The following is a 21,580-nucleotide window of genomic DNA, read 5'->3' on the forward strand; positions in this document are numbered from 1 at the left end:
TTATATAAAAACATTTCTCACAGCTTTTTGTGGTAGCAAAGAATTGGAAACTGAAGGGATGTCCATCAACTGGGGAATGACTAAAAAATTTGTAGGAATGGAATATTATTGGCCCATAAGAAATGATGAATAAGACAATAAAAATCCTTGATCCTGGAAAGCATTCTGCTACCAGACCCTTATCACCCTACACCTCCTCTGATACTGCCTGGGGTAAGGGTTAAAATTAAGGGTTTGACTAAAATATATGATTCAAAATATTATTGCTCAAAGTTGGAGTAACCTTTAATAGCTTTTATTTACAAAAAAGGTGGAAAGAGTGAAAGTAGAGAAATAAAAAAGGGTAGAGAAGACATTAACCTACTCAGTCAGGACTTGTTGCGACCAGAATTAAACTCTCTCCAGAAGACAGGAAGGGAAAGCCAGCTATGCATTCACCCAAGTTCCCTGCAAGAGGCAGTTCAAAAACATTGACTCAAGCTGAAGGTGATTCCTGGGACCTATTTTCTTTCTTGAGCTGACCTTCTTCTTGAAGCTGACTTCCTTCTTAGAGTCCACTTCCTCCTTTAGGCCCAGAAATTTAGGGCCTTCTGTAGTGGGTTCTTGTCTCCTCCCCTTTTCACAGGGACCAATCACAGCTTCCAAATTGTCTAATACTGCTCAGGGGGGCAGTGTTTGTGGTAACCAGTTCTCACCTTCTGAAGGTCAATTTCTCATCAAAAAGGTTCACAGTTCCTTGATTGAACAGTGTCTGTGGGTGTGAACTCTTAACATAATTCACAAGTTTATGACAAATTAAGTTATTACCTATTTTCTGGAGTTATCACTCATTTTAGCAAGTGATGTACAAACTCCCTTACTTAGTGTTCACAGTTTACACTGGGAAGGGAATGTAGGGAGCACAGTGTCAAAAATTATTAAACATGAATTCTATTTAAAAAATTAAACAGGAAAAAAATGAAGTGATGCAAAATAAAGTGAGCAGAACCAAGAGAACACTGCACAGTGATAGCAATAATATACAATGATCAACTGTGAATAATTTTATTATCAGCAATGCATGGATCTAAGGCAATTTCAAGAGACTCCTGAGGAAAAAAGCTATCTACCATTATAGAAAGAATTGATAGAATCTAAATGTAGATTGAATCACATCATTCTTCCTTTTATTTCCTTCGTGAATTTTATCTAGTATAAACAATGTGTCTTCTTTCACAAGATGAGCATGGAAATATGTATTCCATGATAACACATGTACAACCTATCTATAATCATATTACCTGCCATCTTGGAAGCAAAGAGGATAGGAAGGAAGAAGAAAACATGAATGAGAAACAAGTGGCAGAAGATCAACTCTAAGAAAATTCAGGGTCTTGCCCACTATACTTAAATTTGGGTGAATATTCTTTTGGGGGAGAACTCAAAAATTATTCCAAATAAGTTAATGACTTTATACACTAGACAGTCTCAGAATCTTAATACATGCTTTGGGTTGGGAACCACTAATATTCTTTACCTGAGCATTTTAATGGCCCCCATTTACCAAGTTACTAATAAGTTTAATTTTTGTGAGTGGATACTGGAAGAGATAAAAATCTTACAAAGTCTAGAGCAGGCTACCCAGTAGTCTCTCTCTGACTACTTATGATATTCCTATGTTCTTAGAGTCCTCTGTACATAAGGTTAAAGATGAGTTGAACCTTTGGCAGGCACCAATAATGGCCAGATTAAATTACCATTAAATGACACTTCTGGAGCACTAAGGTTCATCCCTGAAGCGGGCCTTCACTCTACCAGCTGAAAGACATTTACTTACTCTATTACTGAATTCTAATTGTTACCAATCTCAGGATACAAAGTCATATCATTACCTTTCCACTAGAGTTGACCATTAGGATATTGGTAATATATAATAGTTCCTAAAAACAAAGATTTGTGGATGACAAAACCCTTCTATTCTTAAACATAAACAGGGCAACCAAGATTGTACTTATATGGGACCCTCAGGTTTTAGTTTTCTTCATTAACAGATTATGATGTTGTTACAGCTAAAGACCTCTATTCCCAGTCCCAATATTTTGCCTCCCCTATTAATTCAATGGGTCACTGTTGAGAAGGAACTAATTCTTGAGGAACACTGTTTTTCTTAATTTACTGATAGTTCTTCCTGTTATCAGATGTGTATACATAAATAAACCTTGGCAGGCACTAATATAGTAATCTGAGAGATGAGGGTCATAGAAAGTCCTCCAAATAGACTTAACCTTCAAATTATGTGGTTGTCATCTAAGAGAGTCTTAAGGAAGAGGGAAAATACTTTTTATTTATACTGAATCATTGGGAATGCCTATGAGTTTGACTAATTGTGGTAAGGGCCTGGAGAGAATAGAAATGTATAATTAAAGATTCCTTGAGGTCAAGGTTCATTGATATATTCTGATGATATCTACCAAAGAGTTATTAATAGAGCATGTTAATACCCATCAGACACTTAATTTATTCTGCACAATAAAAACAACAAAAATAACTAACATTTATATGGTGTATTAAGTTTTATGAAGTCTTTTTTATATATTATCTTATTTGGTAATTATACAATTTTAAATGATTATATAAGATAGACTATTGATGTACTTCTCCATTGCCCTTTGAATAGCTTGCAAATTTAATTCTTTAGGAAGGTACCTAAATATTTAAATATATTTATTGACCTTGACGGGGGAACTAAAAGTAAGGTACCTAAACATCACACAGCATCACCAAAAAAATATTGATAGGCTTTCATCAGAGAGTGTTAGGCAAAGTTCATTGTTCTAAATACTACAAAGCTCGTGGAGGAAGTTCTGAATTATCTGTTTTGAAAGCCTTTTCCAGGGTCTTGTATTAAAAAGTTTCAAGAAAAGTCCATGTGGCACAATTCATATTAAATATGTTAATTCACATTTTTCCATACTTAGAAATGCAGGATGTACAATTTAACAAACTAAGATCATTTTCTAACATGCTACTGCCTATCTTATTGCTGCAAAATGGCCTTCCCTATCTGCAAAATAATAAAGAAAAGAAACAAGAAGAGAAAAGAAAATAGAATCCCATATTTCAGAAGATTCTTAGAAGAATCTTATTAAGATTCCTGTCCTTATAAGATTCTCTGTCTATGTGAACTACTCAGAAGGTCCAGGTCCTTGGGTTGATTAAGTCAGATCCTTATCTTTCAGGGCAGAAATAAAACTGATATATAAAATAGTATACTTATACCAGGGAGCAAGAGGAATAAAGTCCTCACCCTAAGCTTCTCCCATGCCCCTCTCTTAGGACCTGTCACTGGTCCAACCAATTAAAGTCTAGAAAAACATTTCTAAATATTGCTTTCTTCACAGGATAGACTAAAATTTCCCAAAGGGATCCTGTACCATTGTCAAAGACCTTTGAATTTTGGACAAATTTCCTCTGGGACACTATTCCAAAGAATTTTTTTTCCCATTTGCATGTAAGAACTCCTAGACTTTCCCATAGGTGGGATATGGGGAGAGGGAAGCAATTCAACCTTCTCCTTTCAGCTTAACTTTCATTTCTACTCTTTAGACAAGTTCAAATAAAACTGTCTATATTCATTTTTCTTTCACTTCCTGGACCCACAATCATTTCTCAATTATTTATATCATATCATATACTGATATTATATATCACATAATCCATATATTAAGATATAATAATATATCAATGTATAATCTAATATGTTATATTATAATAATATATCAATGTATAATATAATAATTTATATTATAATAAATTATACATACTGCTTTCAAAACTGTCCTGCTTTCAGGTGCTTTCTTCAGAACTTCCTTCTATTGTCTTCTGAGCATTTTGAAAAAATGTTCAATGGTTCTATTTTTTTAGCATCTCTATTGCTATTTTTCCTGCTTTCTTATACCATCCTTCCCCCACTGAGTAAAACGATGGGAAAATCTTGTAAAAATTAGGCATAGCCAAGCAAAAGGAATGCATGAAGTGACATGTCCAAAGATGCATATCTTTTCATCTTGTATCTATCACCGGTCAGGAGGTAGGTAACATGCTTCACCATCAAATCTCTGGAGACATGGCTAGTTATTGCTTTGATTTGACTTTTTAAAACTTTTAAAGTGTTTTTTTTCTTTACAATTTTAAAGTGTTTAAAAGTTTTTAAAGTGTTCTCTCAAGTCTGCTCTTTTCACTTGGCATCAATTCATACTACACAGGACATTGAAAGCTTAATAATGTCTCATTATATTAATACATTGTAATTTCTTCAGCAATTCCCTAATTATCTAAGGCACAGCTTAGATTTAAGGTGTTTTTTTTTTTCTTTTCTTTCTTACCTTTTAGTTCTCCCTTTAAGGTCAAGAAATCTGCTTTGCTCATGCCTATTCCCTATCTGGTGGTTCCTTAAGCCTACTCATCTTCACTTGTTTCCCCATTAAGCTTGATTCATTTCTACAATGAATTTTGCCTATGTTTTTTTTTCCAACCCTCTTCTGTTTTAGGTGAGGTTCAACTAATATCCACCCTCTCATCTCTCCTCTTCTATTTTCACAAATCCTTCTCACATATTCCAGGTATGAGAAATAGCAAATTTTACCCCTTTCCATGACTCCTTTCTACACTACTATGAGCCTCCTTTTCCTCTCCAATTTCTCAGAATGGAAACAATCCATCCTAAAGATCCTTTCTTGTTATACTTGTTTTAAAAAAAATCAACAGAGGAAGGGATGTACCCCTGAGAGAGAGGTCTGGGCTTTTGGTATGGAGAGAGGGAAAGAGAGGAGAACCCCCCTTCCTCAAAAGTGGGGTTCAGGGAAGACAGCATATGCAACAAATTGGCTCAGAGAGAAGATAGGGGGCTTGAAGATCTTCCCCCTTCTGTCTTCCCTCCTTAGCTAAAGCTGCTCTCCCCAATACACTCTTTTCCCTCTTGTCCTCCATCTGCTACTCCAAACCAAAAAGGTCTTTATACTTTATCAGTTCACTCACACTCAGCTTAGGGAACAGATAACTTTTAATGTCAACTCAATCAGGTAATACAAAAGCTATAATGGACAGGGAAGAATGGGGAAAGGAAAAGTGGGTAAAGGGAGTCCCTGTCTCTAAACCCTTTTCCTCCCTCCTGGAGTTTGGGGGGAACTCAGGCCTTGGCAGCCTGAGCCCCCCTGAAAGAAAGTCAGGTGTGACTCACCCCTGGGCAACAGGAGCTAAGGTAAAGTCTACTCAGGTTTCTCTTCAGAAAATCCCTTCAATTTGGAAGTGTTGGGGGAAAAGATTTCCAGTCACCAGCAGGAAAAATGGGTAACCCTCAGGAGAAAGTCTTTATCCACCTTCTCTCTTCCACGTCTCAAGACTGAGAGACCCTCACTGCTTTCTTCACCAGAGTCTTCTCTCCTCATGATCCCAATCCTGGGGCCCCTCCCCTGTTGAGGTGATCAATTTCACATACTCTTCAGTCTGGCCCTTTTTCACTAGTGCCAGCCTCTGTCACATTCTTTAATCCATTTAGTGCCATTTGAATACGTGAAGGTTCTGAAAACACTTAAGAGATTCTTGTTTTTCTCTCCCCCTAGAATATTAGCACATCATCGTATAGCTCCTTCCAATTCATCAACTTCAGGGTTCTCTGGACTCTTGTTTTTATATCTCAGAGTTCCAAATCAGCTATTGTCTTTTCATTAGAAATGTTTGAAAGTCTTCAATTCCATTATTTTTTTTCCTTTTAGATTATATGTAGCATAGGGTGTAATAAGGAGTAAGTTATTCTTGGTTGTGTAAATCTTAACTCTTTTGTCTTTTGAAATATTTTATTTCACTGTCTATCATTTTCAGTAGAAGCAGACAGGTCTAGAGTGAGTCTGACTGGAGTCCCTTGGTACAGGAATTCTTTCTTTTTGAATTCTTGCAATATTTTTACTTTGATATGGGAGCTCTGTATTTTAGTTTTTGCCATTCTTGAGATTTTTCTTTTCCTTTTAGGGTTCCCTTTAGGAAGTGAGTGATGGACTTTTTTATTCTTTATTTGGCCCTTTAATTCTAAAAGATATGCCCTTTAGGCTTTTTTGGGGTTTTTTTTAGTTTTTCATATCTGATTTTATTTTTCAATCTTTTGGCTTTTTCTACAATGTCTTGCTTTCTCATTTAGTCACCAACTTTTATTCAATCTATTCTAGTTTTCATGGATTCCATTTTTTAGATTCAGTTTACACCCTTTCTATTCTGGTTTAGTTCTAATTTTTTTCCCCAAAGAGCTTTTATTTCATTTTTATATCTTGTTTCATTTCTTCTAGATATTCATGTAGTTCTTTTTCTAAAATTTGTTTTTCCAATTGAGTCTTTGCTTATAGTTACTATAAAGTTGAGGTTTGCAGTAATTATTTTTATTTTTATTATATACTTAATAACCACCCCCCAAAAAAAACATTTAACTAAACAAGTGCATAAAAATTATGTACAAATTTGCAATTTGTTTACAATTTGTTAAAATTTGTTTAAAATATGTAAATTATATATCTATGCTAATATAAAAATCTGCTTTTGAGTTCCCTTTAGATTTTTTTAGTTGGATATGTTTTTCTCTTGCTTGTGGCTGTTACTTTTTATATATAATCATGGTAGATATTATTCTTTTCTTATTTTCTTATTTGCTTTGCTTTTCATCTCTTCATATGTTTCCCTTATTTTACTTATATTTCATTATTTGTCATTTCTCATAACAGAATGCAATCCATTATATTCAAATGTCATAATCTATTAAGACATTTTCTCCCTTTCATTGGCTTTGTATTATTTATAGTTATCTTGTCATAACAAAGTTTCTATGAATTTTTCATACAAACATATCTTTTTACCCTCTCAGTGATGTCCCTAAGGCCTAACCCAAATAATGAGGTCTCTAGGTCAATGATCATGAATAGCTTTACAGCTCTTAATATATATTTCCATTTGGTTTTCTAAAAAATAAAAATCGCAGCTGCTCTAGCAATATAACATTAACTAGACCTGTTTCTCCATATTCCTGTCAACATTTAATTTAATCACATCAGTCCATCTTGTTCGAAGTTAAAATATATTACTAGGACCATATTCTGCTAGATTGTTCTTTAGGCAGCAGAGACAATCTGTTGCCAAGGCCATATTCTTTCCAAAACAAGTCCTTCCAACTTGGTCATCCAGTAGAACTTTTGTTCTAGTGCCACAACCTCTCAGGGATGCATGAATATATCCATAGTATGATGTGGTACTCAGGGAGGAGTAATATCTTTGGTATGGAGGGCTTGTTGTGCCCTCCTAGGGCAGTTCTCCAGCCTCTGACCCTCACCTGACACCCAGCTCTCACTTGTGACTCCTAGTAGCTGCTAGCATGCGGCAGTGGCCACACCCCGGACAACGGCTTCGACAGGCCGGCTAAACCTTGTGAGGGTAGGTATTGGGTCATCGTGGACCCCTGGTGGACTAGGGCTTTGCTCACCCAGCATGTGAAGACTGCTTCAGCTGATAGAAGAAACCAATAAGAAGGTTCAACGGCTGAGATGGCGACGCAGCAAGGCACTGTGGAGTGCTTAGGGCGTGTTGGAGCACAAAAGACAACACGGCCATCCAATGCAGCTGAGGAAGTCTCCAGATTTAACGACTTCGTGCCACTGGACCCAGGCTTCCAATGCCGAGAGAGTGGGACTGTCTCTGTGCATCAACTTTTCCACTTAAATCGTCATGCACAGGTATCTTTGTGCACAAAAACACACAAAGACACTAGTCATCCTTGGTTACCGAGAGACTACTACTATGATGGGTGTTGAAATAAGACTTTTGAAGAATATTTATGCTCTCTCAGCCATTGTTGTCCCATCAGTAACTATATTTGGATTATGTGTATGTTCAGACTTACATCTGCTACTAACTTCATGAAGGGTCTCCAAATATCTACTTTATTTAACTTATCTATGGTTCTATTCATCTTTTCAACTTCTTTCTTATTTAATTTTTGGTTAGATTTCATATCTGTTTTAGTTAATTCTGTCAGAGATCACAACTGCTACCCTGACTTCTCTGGATCAGCTGAGGCACAGCATATTCTTTTCCAGCTCCTCATCTTCACTCTATGTTGTTTCTCTCATTTTCATCATGTTTCTTATAGATAACACATTGTTATTGTTTTCATCCTTTTCTGCTATCCATTTTCTTCCCATGTGTGATTTTATCCCATTACACTTAATGTCATAATTATGCATTCCCATCTACTCCATTCTTCCTCACTACTTGTCTCCCTCTTCCTTTCCTTCTACCTAATCCCTCCACAGATGTCAAATTTCCCTTGAAAAATACCTCTCCTATTCATATCCCTTCTCCAAAATCCTCGCTAATCTTCTCCCTTTGCCATTGTTGTTCCAAACTGACCCGCCTTTCCAAAAATCCCTCCCCTGTCCCTTACACCTTATGTTTTAATTCTTATTTTGTCCACCCTTCCCAAAACCCTTCCTTATCCTCCAACTGTGCTCTCCTACTTTTGATTCCCTTATCCTCTCACCTCACTCCCATACCTCGATATGTACTCTCCCCCTAAGTATTCTTCCCTTCCCTCCCTTTTCTTATTGACCTCTTTTCTCTTAGCCCACCCTTTCTTCTCTTATTTCCTCAGTCACCCAAATGGACCTCCAGTCCCTCCCTTATCTCTTCCCCCTTCTCTCCTGCTTCTCTGTATATCAAGAAAAATTTACTCTTCTTATTCTATATGTTGTTCTCTCTTAATCCCAAGTCCAATGACATCTCTTCCCCTTCTCTATGGCCATTCCTCCACTCATTCCTCTTCCACATGAAAGAACCATTCATTCCATCCTTCCTCCTCCTGATCTATTCCACTACCATTTCAGCTCATTCCTTTACATCCTTTACAAGACTTTGAGTCTTCCATCCATACCTGACCCTTCAAAATACCCATTCCCAGGGCTGATAGATTCTATTTCCTCATACCAGAAAAAAAAATGACTTTTTGGAGTTGCTTATGCTGAGTCTTTCATTACCTTTGTATTTTTCACATAGATCAATTTTTTGCTGAGTTCTGAGTTTTCTCTAGGAATAGTTGAAATCCCTTTAGTTTGTTAAATATTCACTTTCTTTGCTGGATATGTTATTCTTGGGTATAAGTTCAGTTCTTTTGCTCTGTGAAATGCTGTGTGCATTCTTTTAATGTTTTGGCTAGTAAATCTTGTGTAATTTTGATAGTAGTTCCACAGTATTTAATTTTTTTCTTGTTTGTTTATTTTTCTTGTTGCTTGAATCTGAGGTTATGGAATTTAGTAATGACATTTTCATCTTTGGGTCTCTTTGAGGTGGTGATCAGTAAATTCTATCAATTTTTATTTTATTCTCTGTTTCTAGAATTTCTGAGCAGTTTTCCTTGATGGTTTCTTGAGTCTAGCTATTCTTTCTGAGAGTCTAGCTATTTTTAGATCAACTCTCCTGGATCTATTTTCCAGGTTGGTGGTTTTTGTGATAAGATGTTTTATAGTCTCTTCTGTTATTGTATTCTTTTGATTTTGCTTTATTATTTCTTATTGTTTTAGGAAATCATTAGCTTCCTCTTGTTTAATTCTAGTTCTTACTACATAATTATACTCCATATATTTGTGGAACTCTTTTTTCCATTGGGGTGTTGTTGTTTTTTTTCATAATTTCCTTAATTATGTTGCATTTCTCTTATTTTTTTCTAATTTTTCCTGAATCTCTCTCATTTTATTTTTGATATCTTTTTTAAGCTTTTCCAAAAGTTCTTTTTGAGCTTGTGGTCATTTACTATATTTCTTTGCTATTTTCAAAGTAGGTATTTTTACTTCACTGTCCTCTGAGTTGAGGGCAGGGATCTCTGTCCCATAATAGCTATCAAAGTTGAGTTCTTTCTCCTCTGCTTGCTCATTTTTATTCATCTATTTATTTATTTAATTTTAGCAGTCAGGCCAATAGACTTGTTAGCTTTTTTTTCTGGAGTCCCAGTGTTCCTATTGTGTTGATGTTTGTTATCTCAGGTATATGTGTGCTTTTCCCCTAGTCCTATTTAGTTATTGTGGTTTTTATAGTCTAGAATTACATGTACACATTTCCCCCATTCAAGTTCCAGTCCATGATGGACATTAAGTGGTCCAAGCAGTTCCTGAGGGCAGTTGTACTACTACAACTGTAAGTAGCCAGTCTGTCCACCTTTGTGGCAACAATTAGGGATCCACAATCCTGGGAGAGACCACAGTGGAAGGGGTCCCAGTCTCTCAGCAAACACACTCACCTAGGGCCCACTCCTTCTCTCTTCCTCTCCTACTTTCACTGCCTCTGACACAGCACATGACCAGGCTGAGGTTTTCAGGTCTACAAAGTCCCTCATTTGTTAATAATGAGGCTTTGCATGTCACCTGGCTCATGCCCACTCTGAGGTATCCACTCCTTCAACCCTCAGCTGTGGACCTGCAGGGGCTCAGGAATCAACACCACAGTAGACACCACTTCTCCCAGGGCCCTCCACTAGTGGCTTTAGATTCTGGTGGTACCCTCAGGTTGCAGGCTCAGGAAGGCTCAGCAAACCAGGTGAGGTTGCTAACCCTGCCCTCCAGCAGCTTTGTAGATTCCCTCCCTCCTGCCCCTAGGTCCTAGGGCCTAGGATCTATGGCTGTGAGTCTGAAGAGCTGGGGCAAGTTAGAAAACTTTTTTCTTAGTTGTCTTTAGATAGTCAGCTTCACTCTAGACTCCTGTTTTTGCCTTTTTAGTGTTGATTTTATGAAGTTATTTTTGGTTGTTTGTAGGGGTTTTTAGGAGGTGAATAAAACTTCAGATCCTACTCCACCATCTTCCCACAATGCTGATTTGCAGTGTTTTTTAATAAAGGTTGGTATTTTCTTTCATTTAGTCTTCTCTCCACCTTTAATTCATAAAGTGGGGCTTTGTGTCAGGTTCTTTCCCCCCTAGGCTTTTAGGTGGATAGGTGGAGTGGTCAGTCCCTTGTCTTGTCCTGGGCCTTTTTGTTTCTTATACTAATCTCCACCTCTGAGATTCACCACCCTCTAGATTTTTGATGTTTAGAGCAATAGATCTTTAGGACCTTCTATAAAGCTCAGGACAAAGTGTTAGGAATCTCAGAGCCCCAGGACCTCAGTTCTGTTCTAAGAATTGCAGGTACATGTTAATAAGCATTGATCGAGTTGCTGCCTCTGCTGCTCCTCTAGGAAATTCTTAAAGGATCCCTCTCCTCTTGATAAAGACGGCTAGGTGGTGCAGTGGATAAAGCACTTGGCCTGGAGCCCAGAAGATCTGGGTTCAAGTCAAACCTCGGAAATTTACTAGCTGTGTGACCCAGGACAAGTCACTTAATTTCTATTTATATCAGTTCTTCATCTGAAAAATGAGGACACACTGGAGAAGGAAATTGTAAACTACTCCAGTATCTTTGCCAAGAAAACCCCATGAACAGTATGGTCCATAGGGTCATGCAGGGAGTCTTACAAGACACCTATGTTCTATATCTGGTAGCACTGCCACTTATTTTCTTTGTGGGTCTCCTTTTCTTACTGCCATGGGCTGTGTCTGGAGTGGAAGATCTCACTATAGATTGTCATTGCATTTATTGATCATTATTTAGTATGGAACTAACTTCAGGATTTCATAGTCAAGTAAGTTTGTGGAAGCTGGACAGCCTGACTTCCATTCAGCCCATCTTAGCATCAATGATATCTTAGTTGCCAAATATAATACTATTTTCTCAATCTTTCTTCTTTCTCAAATTTTCTATAGAAACTCATATTGTTGAGTACCATTTCCTCCTGGATACTCTCTCTTTCCTGGGTTTTCATACTTACTGTTCTCTCTGATAGTTCCTTTTCTGTCTCCATTGCTGGCTCATTGTCTGTATCACCCTTCCTAATCTTAGTTGTTCTCCATGGCTCTGTCTTAGGCACTCTTCTCTTTCCTATCCATATGAAAAGTTCTTAACTTGAAGTCCACAAATATGTTTTTAAAATATGTTTATAACTGTATTTCAATTATTTGGTTTTCTTTTTGTATTCCTAAATTTTTTATTATATGCATTTAAAAACATTATTCTGAGAAGGGGCCCAGAAGCTTCCAACTATTAAGAATCCATGACAAAAAGTAAGATTCAGAATTCCTGTTATACTATCTCAATAACCCCAATGACTTAAATTGTCATATCTATTCAGATGATTCTAGATCTGTGAATCCTCCAGTAGTCTCCTTTGTGAATTCCAGTCACAAAATTCTTAATGGATATTTCAAACTAGATGAGCTGTAGGTATCTCAAACTCAAACTCTCATCTCAAATCAAAATGTCAAAAACTGAAATGTTATTTTCCCCAGAAGCCACTGTTCTGAACTACCCTATTTCTTTCCAAATTAATACCATGTTTCCAATCTCCCAGGATCACAACCATGCCTCTTCATTATCCTTGACTTTCTCCCTTGCCCACCCCATCTGCCTCTATCTGTACAATATCTGTAACATCCTTTCCTTCTCTCTAGTCACATGGCCACCACTCTATTCCAGGCCCTCATCACCTCTTTCTTGGCCTATTACAATAGGCTCCTAACTGACTTCCTTACCTCAAATCTCTCCCTTCCAATCTATCCTCCACAGACACAGCCAAAGGGATGAGGATCATCATGTCACTTGCCTTAATGAATTAACTCTAAACTAAATACACCCTATTTTCTGTATTATATAAGTTCCTCTCTTTAGCTTTCAAAGGCCTTCATGACATGCTATCCCATGCATTTTATTCTGAATTACAAAGAATCAACTGTGATGATAACCAAGATTATTTTACCAATCTGGCATGCTTAAAATTCCCTAAAATATGAGTTTAGTTAAAATGAGTGATACCTATAAAAGCAATAATTGTAAGTTATAATTTTAAACATTAGTAAATAAAAATGTAAAAGCCAGACTCATGTAATTATTTATTTGAATGATACCTGATTTAATCATGGTTGTTTTTAACATGAAATTAATAATTTACAAGAGAAATGGTTTATCATTTTGATTATAGTTATTAACTGTAATATTCAACTGAGCAACAATGATTATTTAATGTCACTGTGGCAAAACTCTTTTCATGAAAAGGATACATCTATCTAAAAAGAAAAATTAGCAAACATAAGCAATACTGGAAGGGAAATCATGTTGTTAAGAACACTACAGTGAACACCATTCTATGGAAAATATCCTGACAAGTTCCCAGCATATCTATTATGTAACAATAAAAATTCAGAATGAGCATAAAGGCAGATGTACAATTTACTTTTAAAAAATGTTACTGAGAACAGAGGACTATTTTTTTGGTAACATTTCACTCTTACACATCCATGTATGCTTACTGCCACAGACAGTACAGAACTCATAAACTATATAAATCAGGTAGAGTAGGTGCATAACAAACTGTTTTGACCTGCAGCCATATACTGAGCAGAACCAGATTTTAAATGTTTCCACATCCCGACAATTAAGGAGTTGTCTCTCTTACCACAGGAAAAGGTTTCACAAAGCCTTATTTGCCTCTAATCTATACATAACATTTCTCTCTTCTATCTCCACTTCTAATCTGCTTCCTGCAGAGTTGGATTTAATAAATATTTCCCTGAATTATATTTAATTGAAACAATAGTCTAGAATTTAAAATATTTTCCTTTGGGATTTAAAAGTGGCTGGTAGAAAAAAAAAGTAGCTGGTAGAAATTGATTTTCAACATATCTTAAAGAGTGATTTTGTAACCAATTGACAATCTGATCATAACTCCCACCAGCACATTACAGATTGTTTGCATATACATTTCTAATCACACAATCCTCTTGGTTACATGTATTTTGTCCCATTCCGTTTCAGTCATATGGTTGCATACACTCCAGAAAGTTTGAAAATACACATTTACTTTAAGAGTCTTTCAAGTCTAACTTTCCTTTATGAGATTTAATCTTCCTTCTTTCTGATATTACTTCTTTTCTCTGGAAACAATACTAAAAATAGCTAGTCAGGACCATCTTCTTGGAAAGAAAATCCCCAATATATGAAATATTGCCAACTTCTTCAATAATTTTGGTACATGAATCAGCCCTCTACACAATCCTATGCATTTAATTTTGGATCACAGAGTTCCAACTGTGATAATTCAAATGGTGCTTTGATGTCTAAGCAGGACTTAATAGAAGTCACCAATTTTGTTTCAATTCTGATTTCAACTAAATATTGCTCAGTTTTACAGATAGATGTAAAATTTATAGTAAACCTTTTCTCTATCTAGTAACCTCTATTATTTTATCATTCCAATATAAAAGACCAATAAATGTAAATTAGCATACTCAGCTGCTTCCTTATAGTGCTTCAAATCCTTCTTCAAATTTTTGTTCTCACTGTCCAAAAGCAAATTCTGAGTGTACACATCTGGAACAAATGTAGCCTCTGGAGGAACAAATGTACCCTTCTGAATTGATTCATACCTAAGACAATATAAAATAACAACATCTTATATCAACTTATCAACTTAAATACTGTTTATAATTTTAAAAAAAGAGATGTTATCAGCTGGCATCATATTATATCCCTCTGTTAGTTAACATCCACAAAATATTTCATATATCAAAAATGCTATGGAAGTATCAAATACTATAATAATCATTCTCACGCTCATCACTACTGTCATCACTTAGCCTGCCCTGTATTATATACCAAATTATTTTATAATATTTAAAATAATTGGCATACCAAATTATTTACTTAGCAATTTATAAAACATATATTAGAAAAACAATTGAGATTATATTAGAAAAATATGAATATCAGAATATAAATAATGCCTTATATTATTCAGGAAATGATGAGCTATTCAAATGAAAGAAATTGACAGGAGAAGGGGAGGCAAGAGATTCTTATAATCTTTGATCCCCTAGGTTAAAAAGTTTGAGGATGATTTAAAGCACATCCTGTTGGAGGTTGAAAAACTGGTTTTCAAGATACTCCATAATCCCTCTCAGTATTTTTTGTGAGTGGTGTGACACAAGTACATTACAACTAAACTATTAACTTTATTATTAAAGTAATTTATTTAACTATTAAATTAAATACAACCACCAAATAACTGAGTGAAAATCTTAAATGACTAGAAATTATTATAACAATTCAAAAGCTTGTGCTTTAAACTATCCAGGAAATTCTTGGCTAAGATTCATGGCAAAATCCTTCACATCCTCCTGACTCCTTCCTCATTTCCCCACCACCCTAAATAACCCATTCTACTCATGGGGGAGTTCTGATTTATATGAAGGTTGTCCTGCAATGAAGTGTTATTTACATCTCTAAAATTCCATCAGTTTCTCTTATTTCTGCCCTTAGAGGCCAAAAAGAATAAGTGATTAAGGTTTGAAGAAATAGGAATTTCTTCACAGGAAAAAATGAAATGGATTAGAAAAGTCAGTGGAAGACAAGAATTGTGAGACATTTTAATCAACAAATTCTCCACTGAAAATAAAATGTTCTAGATAATTTATTGAACTTCCATTACTTTTGTTCTTGGTTCTTATCTAAATTTTAATGCATGTAAAAAGTCTTCCATTATCTGTTCTAGCCATTACTTTTATAAACTGAGGCATGAACTCTACAGAAAGCAAACACCCTGGGACACTGTAACAAATATAAACCCATAGAGACCTCAAATCCACTTTCCCAAAAGAGGAAGAAAAACAATGGCCTTTATTAAAGGAGGACAAGTAGCTCAGCTCAGAAGAATCAAGGAACAGATTAATTTTTTTTAACCTAAGGGAGGCAGAAGGGGCTAGAAGGAACTGATCCAGGAGGAATCTGCAGAAGTATGAATGGAGAGTTCTCAGGAATGGGAACTGACAGATTCCCACATTTAAGGGGGGACACAGACTCTTTGGTTTTATTCTTTTGGCCTCACAAGAACACATTCTTCAGCATGATGAACAAACATGAAATTATCAGGTTCCTAGGCTTAGAATACCAAAATCATACAGAATACCCACCATCAGGAGCCACCAAGGTTAAATGATAACAGTAAATAGTTCCAAAATGATTCAAGCTAAAAGAGGTAGTAATATGTGGCCCAGAAATATTTTTTGTGAGAAATGCAAGGACATCTGGTTATCACATCTTATAACCCTTGAAAGCTAGCATGGAAACCCTAACCCTCCTCATCCTCCCAATAACAGGCATTATTGTAACTCTTAGTTATGTAATATTTCAAATGCTTATATTAGTAGTATTTACAGAAGCATCAATTCAGAGCCAGAAATTAAGAGATTACTTTTCCCAAATACATTATTTTATGAAAGAAAATAATGGCTCAAAAAAGCTGTTTGACTAAGTAGACAAGTTCATGCACCTATTTAGCAGAATCTATAGTTTTCATAAACTTGTCTAGTATTGTTTCCATTACATCAACTTTTCTCTTCTGATTGTTATGTCTCCGTAGTATTATGATTAACTTAAGGAAAAACTTCTTACTTCCTTTGTAACTTTCCACTGAATATAATGTTCAGAAACTGATTCTCCCAAAGTTGTAAATTCCCCAGTATTTCTATATATATATGGTAAACAAAGAATCAGAATTACACCTTTGAATTAAGTTTAATAATAGTTATTAGAATTTAGTGCCTGCCAACAGAAAGGATTTTATATTGGTTTGTGAAAAATTTTGTTAGCATAAGGAAGAAGAGTAGAGACAATCTAACAGGAAAGAGATTAAATATAGCTATTGCTCTAGGGAGCGCATTTATACTGCTGAAGGGAAAGAGAAAGGAGGAAATTGAGGTAGAGAGAAGCACAGATAATCTGTTGCTTCTTCTGAATTTGCCCTATCATTCTAAGGACACAAGGAGAATGATTTAAAATGCATCTCCAAAGCAGTGACTTAGTATAGCAAGACCAGTCCAAGATTACCCAGTTACATTTCCTCCTGTCATTTTTGTGCCACCATAATAACCTCCAAATAGAGTAGGAGGCCAAGATGTAGCCCCTGAGGTTAATAAGCCTGGTCATCCCATGGACACTCTAGGTAACAGTTTCCTTACCCTTGAATCATTTGAGATTTGAACTATGGTAAATTAAATGCTCAGAGGCACAGGTGATTTCTCAGTGCCCAGATACATCTTTCAAAGGATACCTCTTACAAAAGGCATCCCTGCCACAGAGGTAATGCTGCCTTTATTTTCAGAATATCTATTTTTCCTTTTGTTATTTTGTCTATTTGCATTTTAATTTATGATTTTAAAGCTCTAGTAACACTTCCATATAGCTTCTGTGAAAATAATCTTTGCAAGGCACAAGTCTGACTCAAATGGTTTACTTGTTCAAATTCACTGGCTCCATATTGCCTCTAAGAGCAAATAAAATCTCTTCTGCCTGTCATTTAAAGACTGGTTCAAATATATCTTTCCAGTCTTATTTCATATTACTTCCCTTTATAGTTGGCATCCCAACCAAAATGGACAAATAGCTGTTTCCCTATCTTGACATTCCAATTCCCACCTCAGCACATAATTATAAATTGTTTCCAATGCCTAGAATTTATGCCTTAGACTCTCCCTATCAGAATACATCCTTTCTTCAAGGCTAAAATCATGTATTATTTCTTGGATGAAACCTTCCTTGAACCCCCTACTTATTGTCTCTCTCTGCTCAAATAATCTTCTATTTAACTTACTTATCTGTTTACATTTTACCTGCTTCTTTTCCCCCGCTGGATTAAAATACCTTGAGGGAAGGACCTGTTTTATTTTTGTCAGCATCTTGCACATAGTAGGCAACTCAAAATAGTTGGTGAATTAAATTTATATATAAAAAATATATATTTCACATGATAAAGTCTTTAAAGGAACACATTTTTAACACTGAGAGGAGCAATTCTTAACTTCTGAAAGTATGGCTAAACTAATAATTACAAGTTCAAGTCAGAAGTTTAAAATGTCTCTGAGAATAAAAGCTGAGACAGAAGTTAGAGCTTTGTTCTCCAGGGATTTTTTCACTTCACAAAGAAAGGCAAGATTCTGCCATCTTTCTTGGCAAGTTTTGAATGCCTGGCAGGGGTCTTACTGGAGCATTTCTTCTATTTAAAAATTTTTAATTAATTTTCTTTATACCTATGTTTATAAAAACAAGATAGTATATCTTATTTTAAAAATAAAGTTTTAAAATATCAGAGTTCCATTAAAAAGCTGCTGATAAAAATGATTCAGCCTGTAATGTTTAAAAAAAAAAACTACAGACATGAAGATGCTTTATAAGGACTTATTGAGGTTTCATAATGCTATTGTTTTAATTTATAAAAATATTTATTAGCATAATTATTACTTATTTTGGTGAAGTATTAATTTACTAATCTAAAAATATAAAATATGAAAATTCAACTTGATAAATTCAAAGAACTCATCAAAGTAGAAACAAAAAGTTTTCTCTAAATCATTTTCACTGATGGTTAAGAATTAGAATTCATTCTCAAATAAGTCCTCAAATCTGTCTTCTCCTAAAAATGAGGAATTTTATAATAATAATCTTTCAATTCATTTATGCTAACAAATAACTTAAATCAATCTATAAAAATATTTTCCTGTGTATTTTGGAATAATCTCCTAAAGACTTAAATGGATTATTATAGGACTCGGAACTAGAAAGGATCTAGTTCAATGTCCTCATTTTACAGATGAGGAATCTAAGCACAAGTCATTTAACCTCTCTTGGCTTCTAACTTCTAACTTCTTTTTTTAATAAAATGCCTTTACTCAAGATCTCTGAGGTCTTTTCCAGCTCTAACATGTGATTATATGAGTACCATAAAAGTTAAATAACTTATCTAAAGATACAATTAGATTAAGTAGCCCAGCTGGAATTCAAAGTCAAGTACTCTGATTCCAAAGCTAGAACTCTTTTCAGTACATCACATCCAATACATCTCTCTGAATAATAATGAATTATATAGACAGCCCTATTAGTAGAATAGTATCCCCTTCCCATTAAGCCTATTTTCGTCTCTGTAATATTTCTTCTCAACATGTATTAAGCACAAGGAGCTGGGGAGTGGAGCAGAAATAGAATCAAAATATATATTTACCCTCAATAGGCTGATTATATCTCTACATAAAGGGAGATGATAGATACAAATCAAAATATATATACATTGATCACAAACCAAGTTCTATGAGAAATCTAATAAAGAAGATATTACTCCTAGCTGGGGAGAATAACTCATAAAGAAATTGTCCTTTGTAATTTCAGAAAAGTCAAGGTTTCACTAAATAAAGATTTCAAATAGAATGGAAGGAAACAGGAATAGCTAGGTGATCAGTGAATTGAGAGACAGACCTAAAGATGGGAGGTCTTGGTTTCAAATCTCACACTTCGAAGTACTGTTACTCTACACAAGTCACTTGACCCAAATTGCCCTGTTAGCCCTTAATGTTCTTCAGTTTTTCTACCAATACTGTGCATTTATTCCAAAATGGAATGTAAGGGTTTAAAAAAAAATGAATTAAACTTTCCTGGCAAAAGTAATACCATGATAATACCAAAACTACAAAGGCAACAACAAGGGATTAATGCAAAAAATGGTATCTTTGGCAGAAGTCAAAACAGGAAATTAATAAAACACTATTAGTATAACTTTTGTTGTCTATTAAATTCACTAACATCAATAAGTTAATTGTTTTAAATAGTGACTGTTGCATTTTTTTTGGCAAGAAGTCAATGAAATGAGAAAAAAAGGCTCCTAAAATCACACTGCAACTGGATCAACAGATAATGAAAACTATTCCATATAATAAAATAAGAATTTAGGAAAATGAGAACTTATATGTGCATATACATCCTATTAATCATCTCTCTTTCAATACTGTTGATGATTACAAAATTTTAATTCCTTTAGGGAATTTGGGGTGCTAAAAATTATTTTGTACACGTTCCAAAAGAAATTCTTATTTAAGAGATAATGCTGGCTGAATTTTACAACTCTTAAACTATTAAAAGGAAACTGATAAATTTTTATGAGATTTTCAAAAATAATTGTCTAATTTGAAATACAAGGAATATAGAAAAACTCTTAATCAATCATTTAAATAAGGAATCTAAAGAATTTTTTAAAACAACTTTGTGTTCCAAAACACTCATACTTTTAAAAAGTTACATTTTAAAGGTATACTTTAAATGCTTTGTAAAGAATATTCCATTCCCAGAGCACATAAAATTATTGCCTGAATGACTTCAAATGTATGGGTGTGGAAAATAAATATACTCAATATTTTGGAAAAGCTCTTCATCAAAAAGTCAGCTGTATAGAATTTATATTCATTTCATAATTAATACCTCAAATGGGAATATATTTTTAAAAAGGCAAAATTCCTTAGTAATCATGGTGGGAATGAGGGAGCAGGGTAGAGAAAGACATGGATATCACTTTGACTCAGGTTAGGAGATATCTAAATTATTTCAAAAGCTGCAGCTGTAAACAATGTAATTATTAAACTTCAATATGCATTTGCCCTAATCCATGAACTATAATCCTAAATAAATGTTTGACTGACATAAATGTGTAATATTTTACCATTCATTTTGAAAGCAGTTAAGAGTTCTGGTCATTCCCATTTTGATCAGAAAATTGCAGAGAAAGTCTTCCACCACTTCAGGTACTTCAGCCAGTGACTGCTTAGGTGGGATAGCTACTTTCGAAGCCTATGATGAAAATTTGACACAATATTACTTTTAAAAATACAAATTCTGATACACAACAGACAGGAATTTTTTGGATACCCTTTGCATTCTATATACCAGCATTTACTAAAGAAAAATATCATTGTTATAATTTTAAATTAGTGTTAAAAAAGAATCAATTTTAATATGTTGTAATTAATATGTTTACCACAGTGTTATATGTTTGTGTGATGGAAGTGACTTTTAATTTTGTTAACCCTAGTTAACTAATGGGTACAAATCAATCTATTTACTACTAAGATAAATATGATTATATTGCCACAAGTGAAATATAAAATAAGACTAGCTTATCTAGAATCAAACAGAATAAAAAGTCTTCAATGATGGAAGGAAACTTGGAGTATGAAGTTTATTATTCTTTCTACAGATGAGGAAATGGGCCCATAGGAGTTAAGGACAATAGATACCATGGAAGTAGAATGATAAGGAAGACTTTGCATTTGAATGGATATGGAGTTGGGGGCAGTGGGAGGGACAGTATATATAAGTGAGGTTTTAAACCATGGTACCTGAGAAGAATAGTGATACTAAAAGTAGAAAAAGAAAAGTATGGTGAAGAGTTCTGTTTAGACCAGAGAAGATGATGAATTTAATTTTAAATATATTGAATTTGAAAGTGATAAGACTGCCAAGTATAAAAGTCCAACATGTATACACAGAAGTGAAAATAAAGTTTATGAGAGAGACTAAGATTAAATAAATGGAATCAGCAGTAATTTCAGTCAGTCAGTGTATTATTGAAGAAAGCACCTACTAAAGACCAGGCATGGAGCTAAATCCTGGGAAAAC

At 34.7% G+C, this 21,580-nt stretch overlaps 1 protein-coding gene across 4 annotated transcripts in view; it reads right to left on the reverse strand.

Moving 5' to 3' along the window:
- Positions 1-21,580, reverse strand: part of SPAG16 (sperm associated antigen 16) — a 1,430,359-nt gene that overhangs the window by 1,385,546 nt on the left and 23,233 nt on the right. For all 4 annotated transcript variants that reach the window (XM_007501789.3, XM_056807933.1, XM_016425102.2 and 1 more), the window contains exons 4-5: positions 20,625-20,752; positions 14,377-14,514 (exon numbers count right to left, since the gene is read on the reverse strand). In XM_007501789.3, coding sequence (XP_007501851.1) covers positions 14,377-14,514; positions 20,625-20,752 — 266 coding nt within the window. The remainder of the gene's footprint in view (positions 1-14,376; positions 14,515-20,624; positions 20,753-21,580) is intronic.

Source organism: Monodelphis domestica, chromosome 8 (assembly GCF_027887165.1).
Source record: "Monodelphis domestica isolate mMonDom1 chromosome 8, mMonDom1.pri, whole genome shotgun sequence".
Taxonomy (NCBI): domain Eukaryota; kingdom Metazoa; phylum Chordata; class Mammalia; order Didelphimorphia; family Didelphidae; genus Monodelphis; species Monodelphis domestica.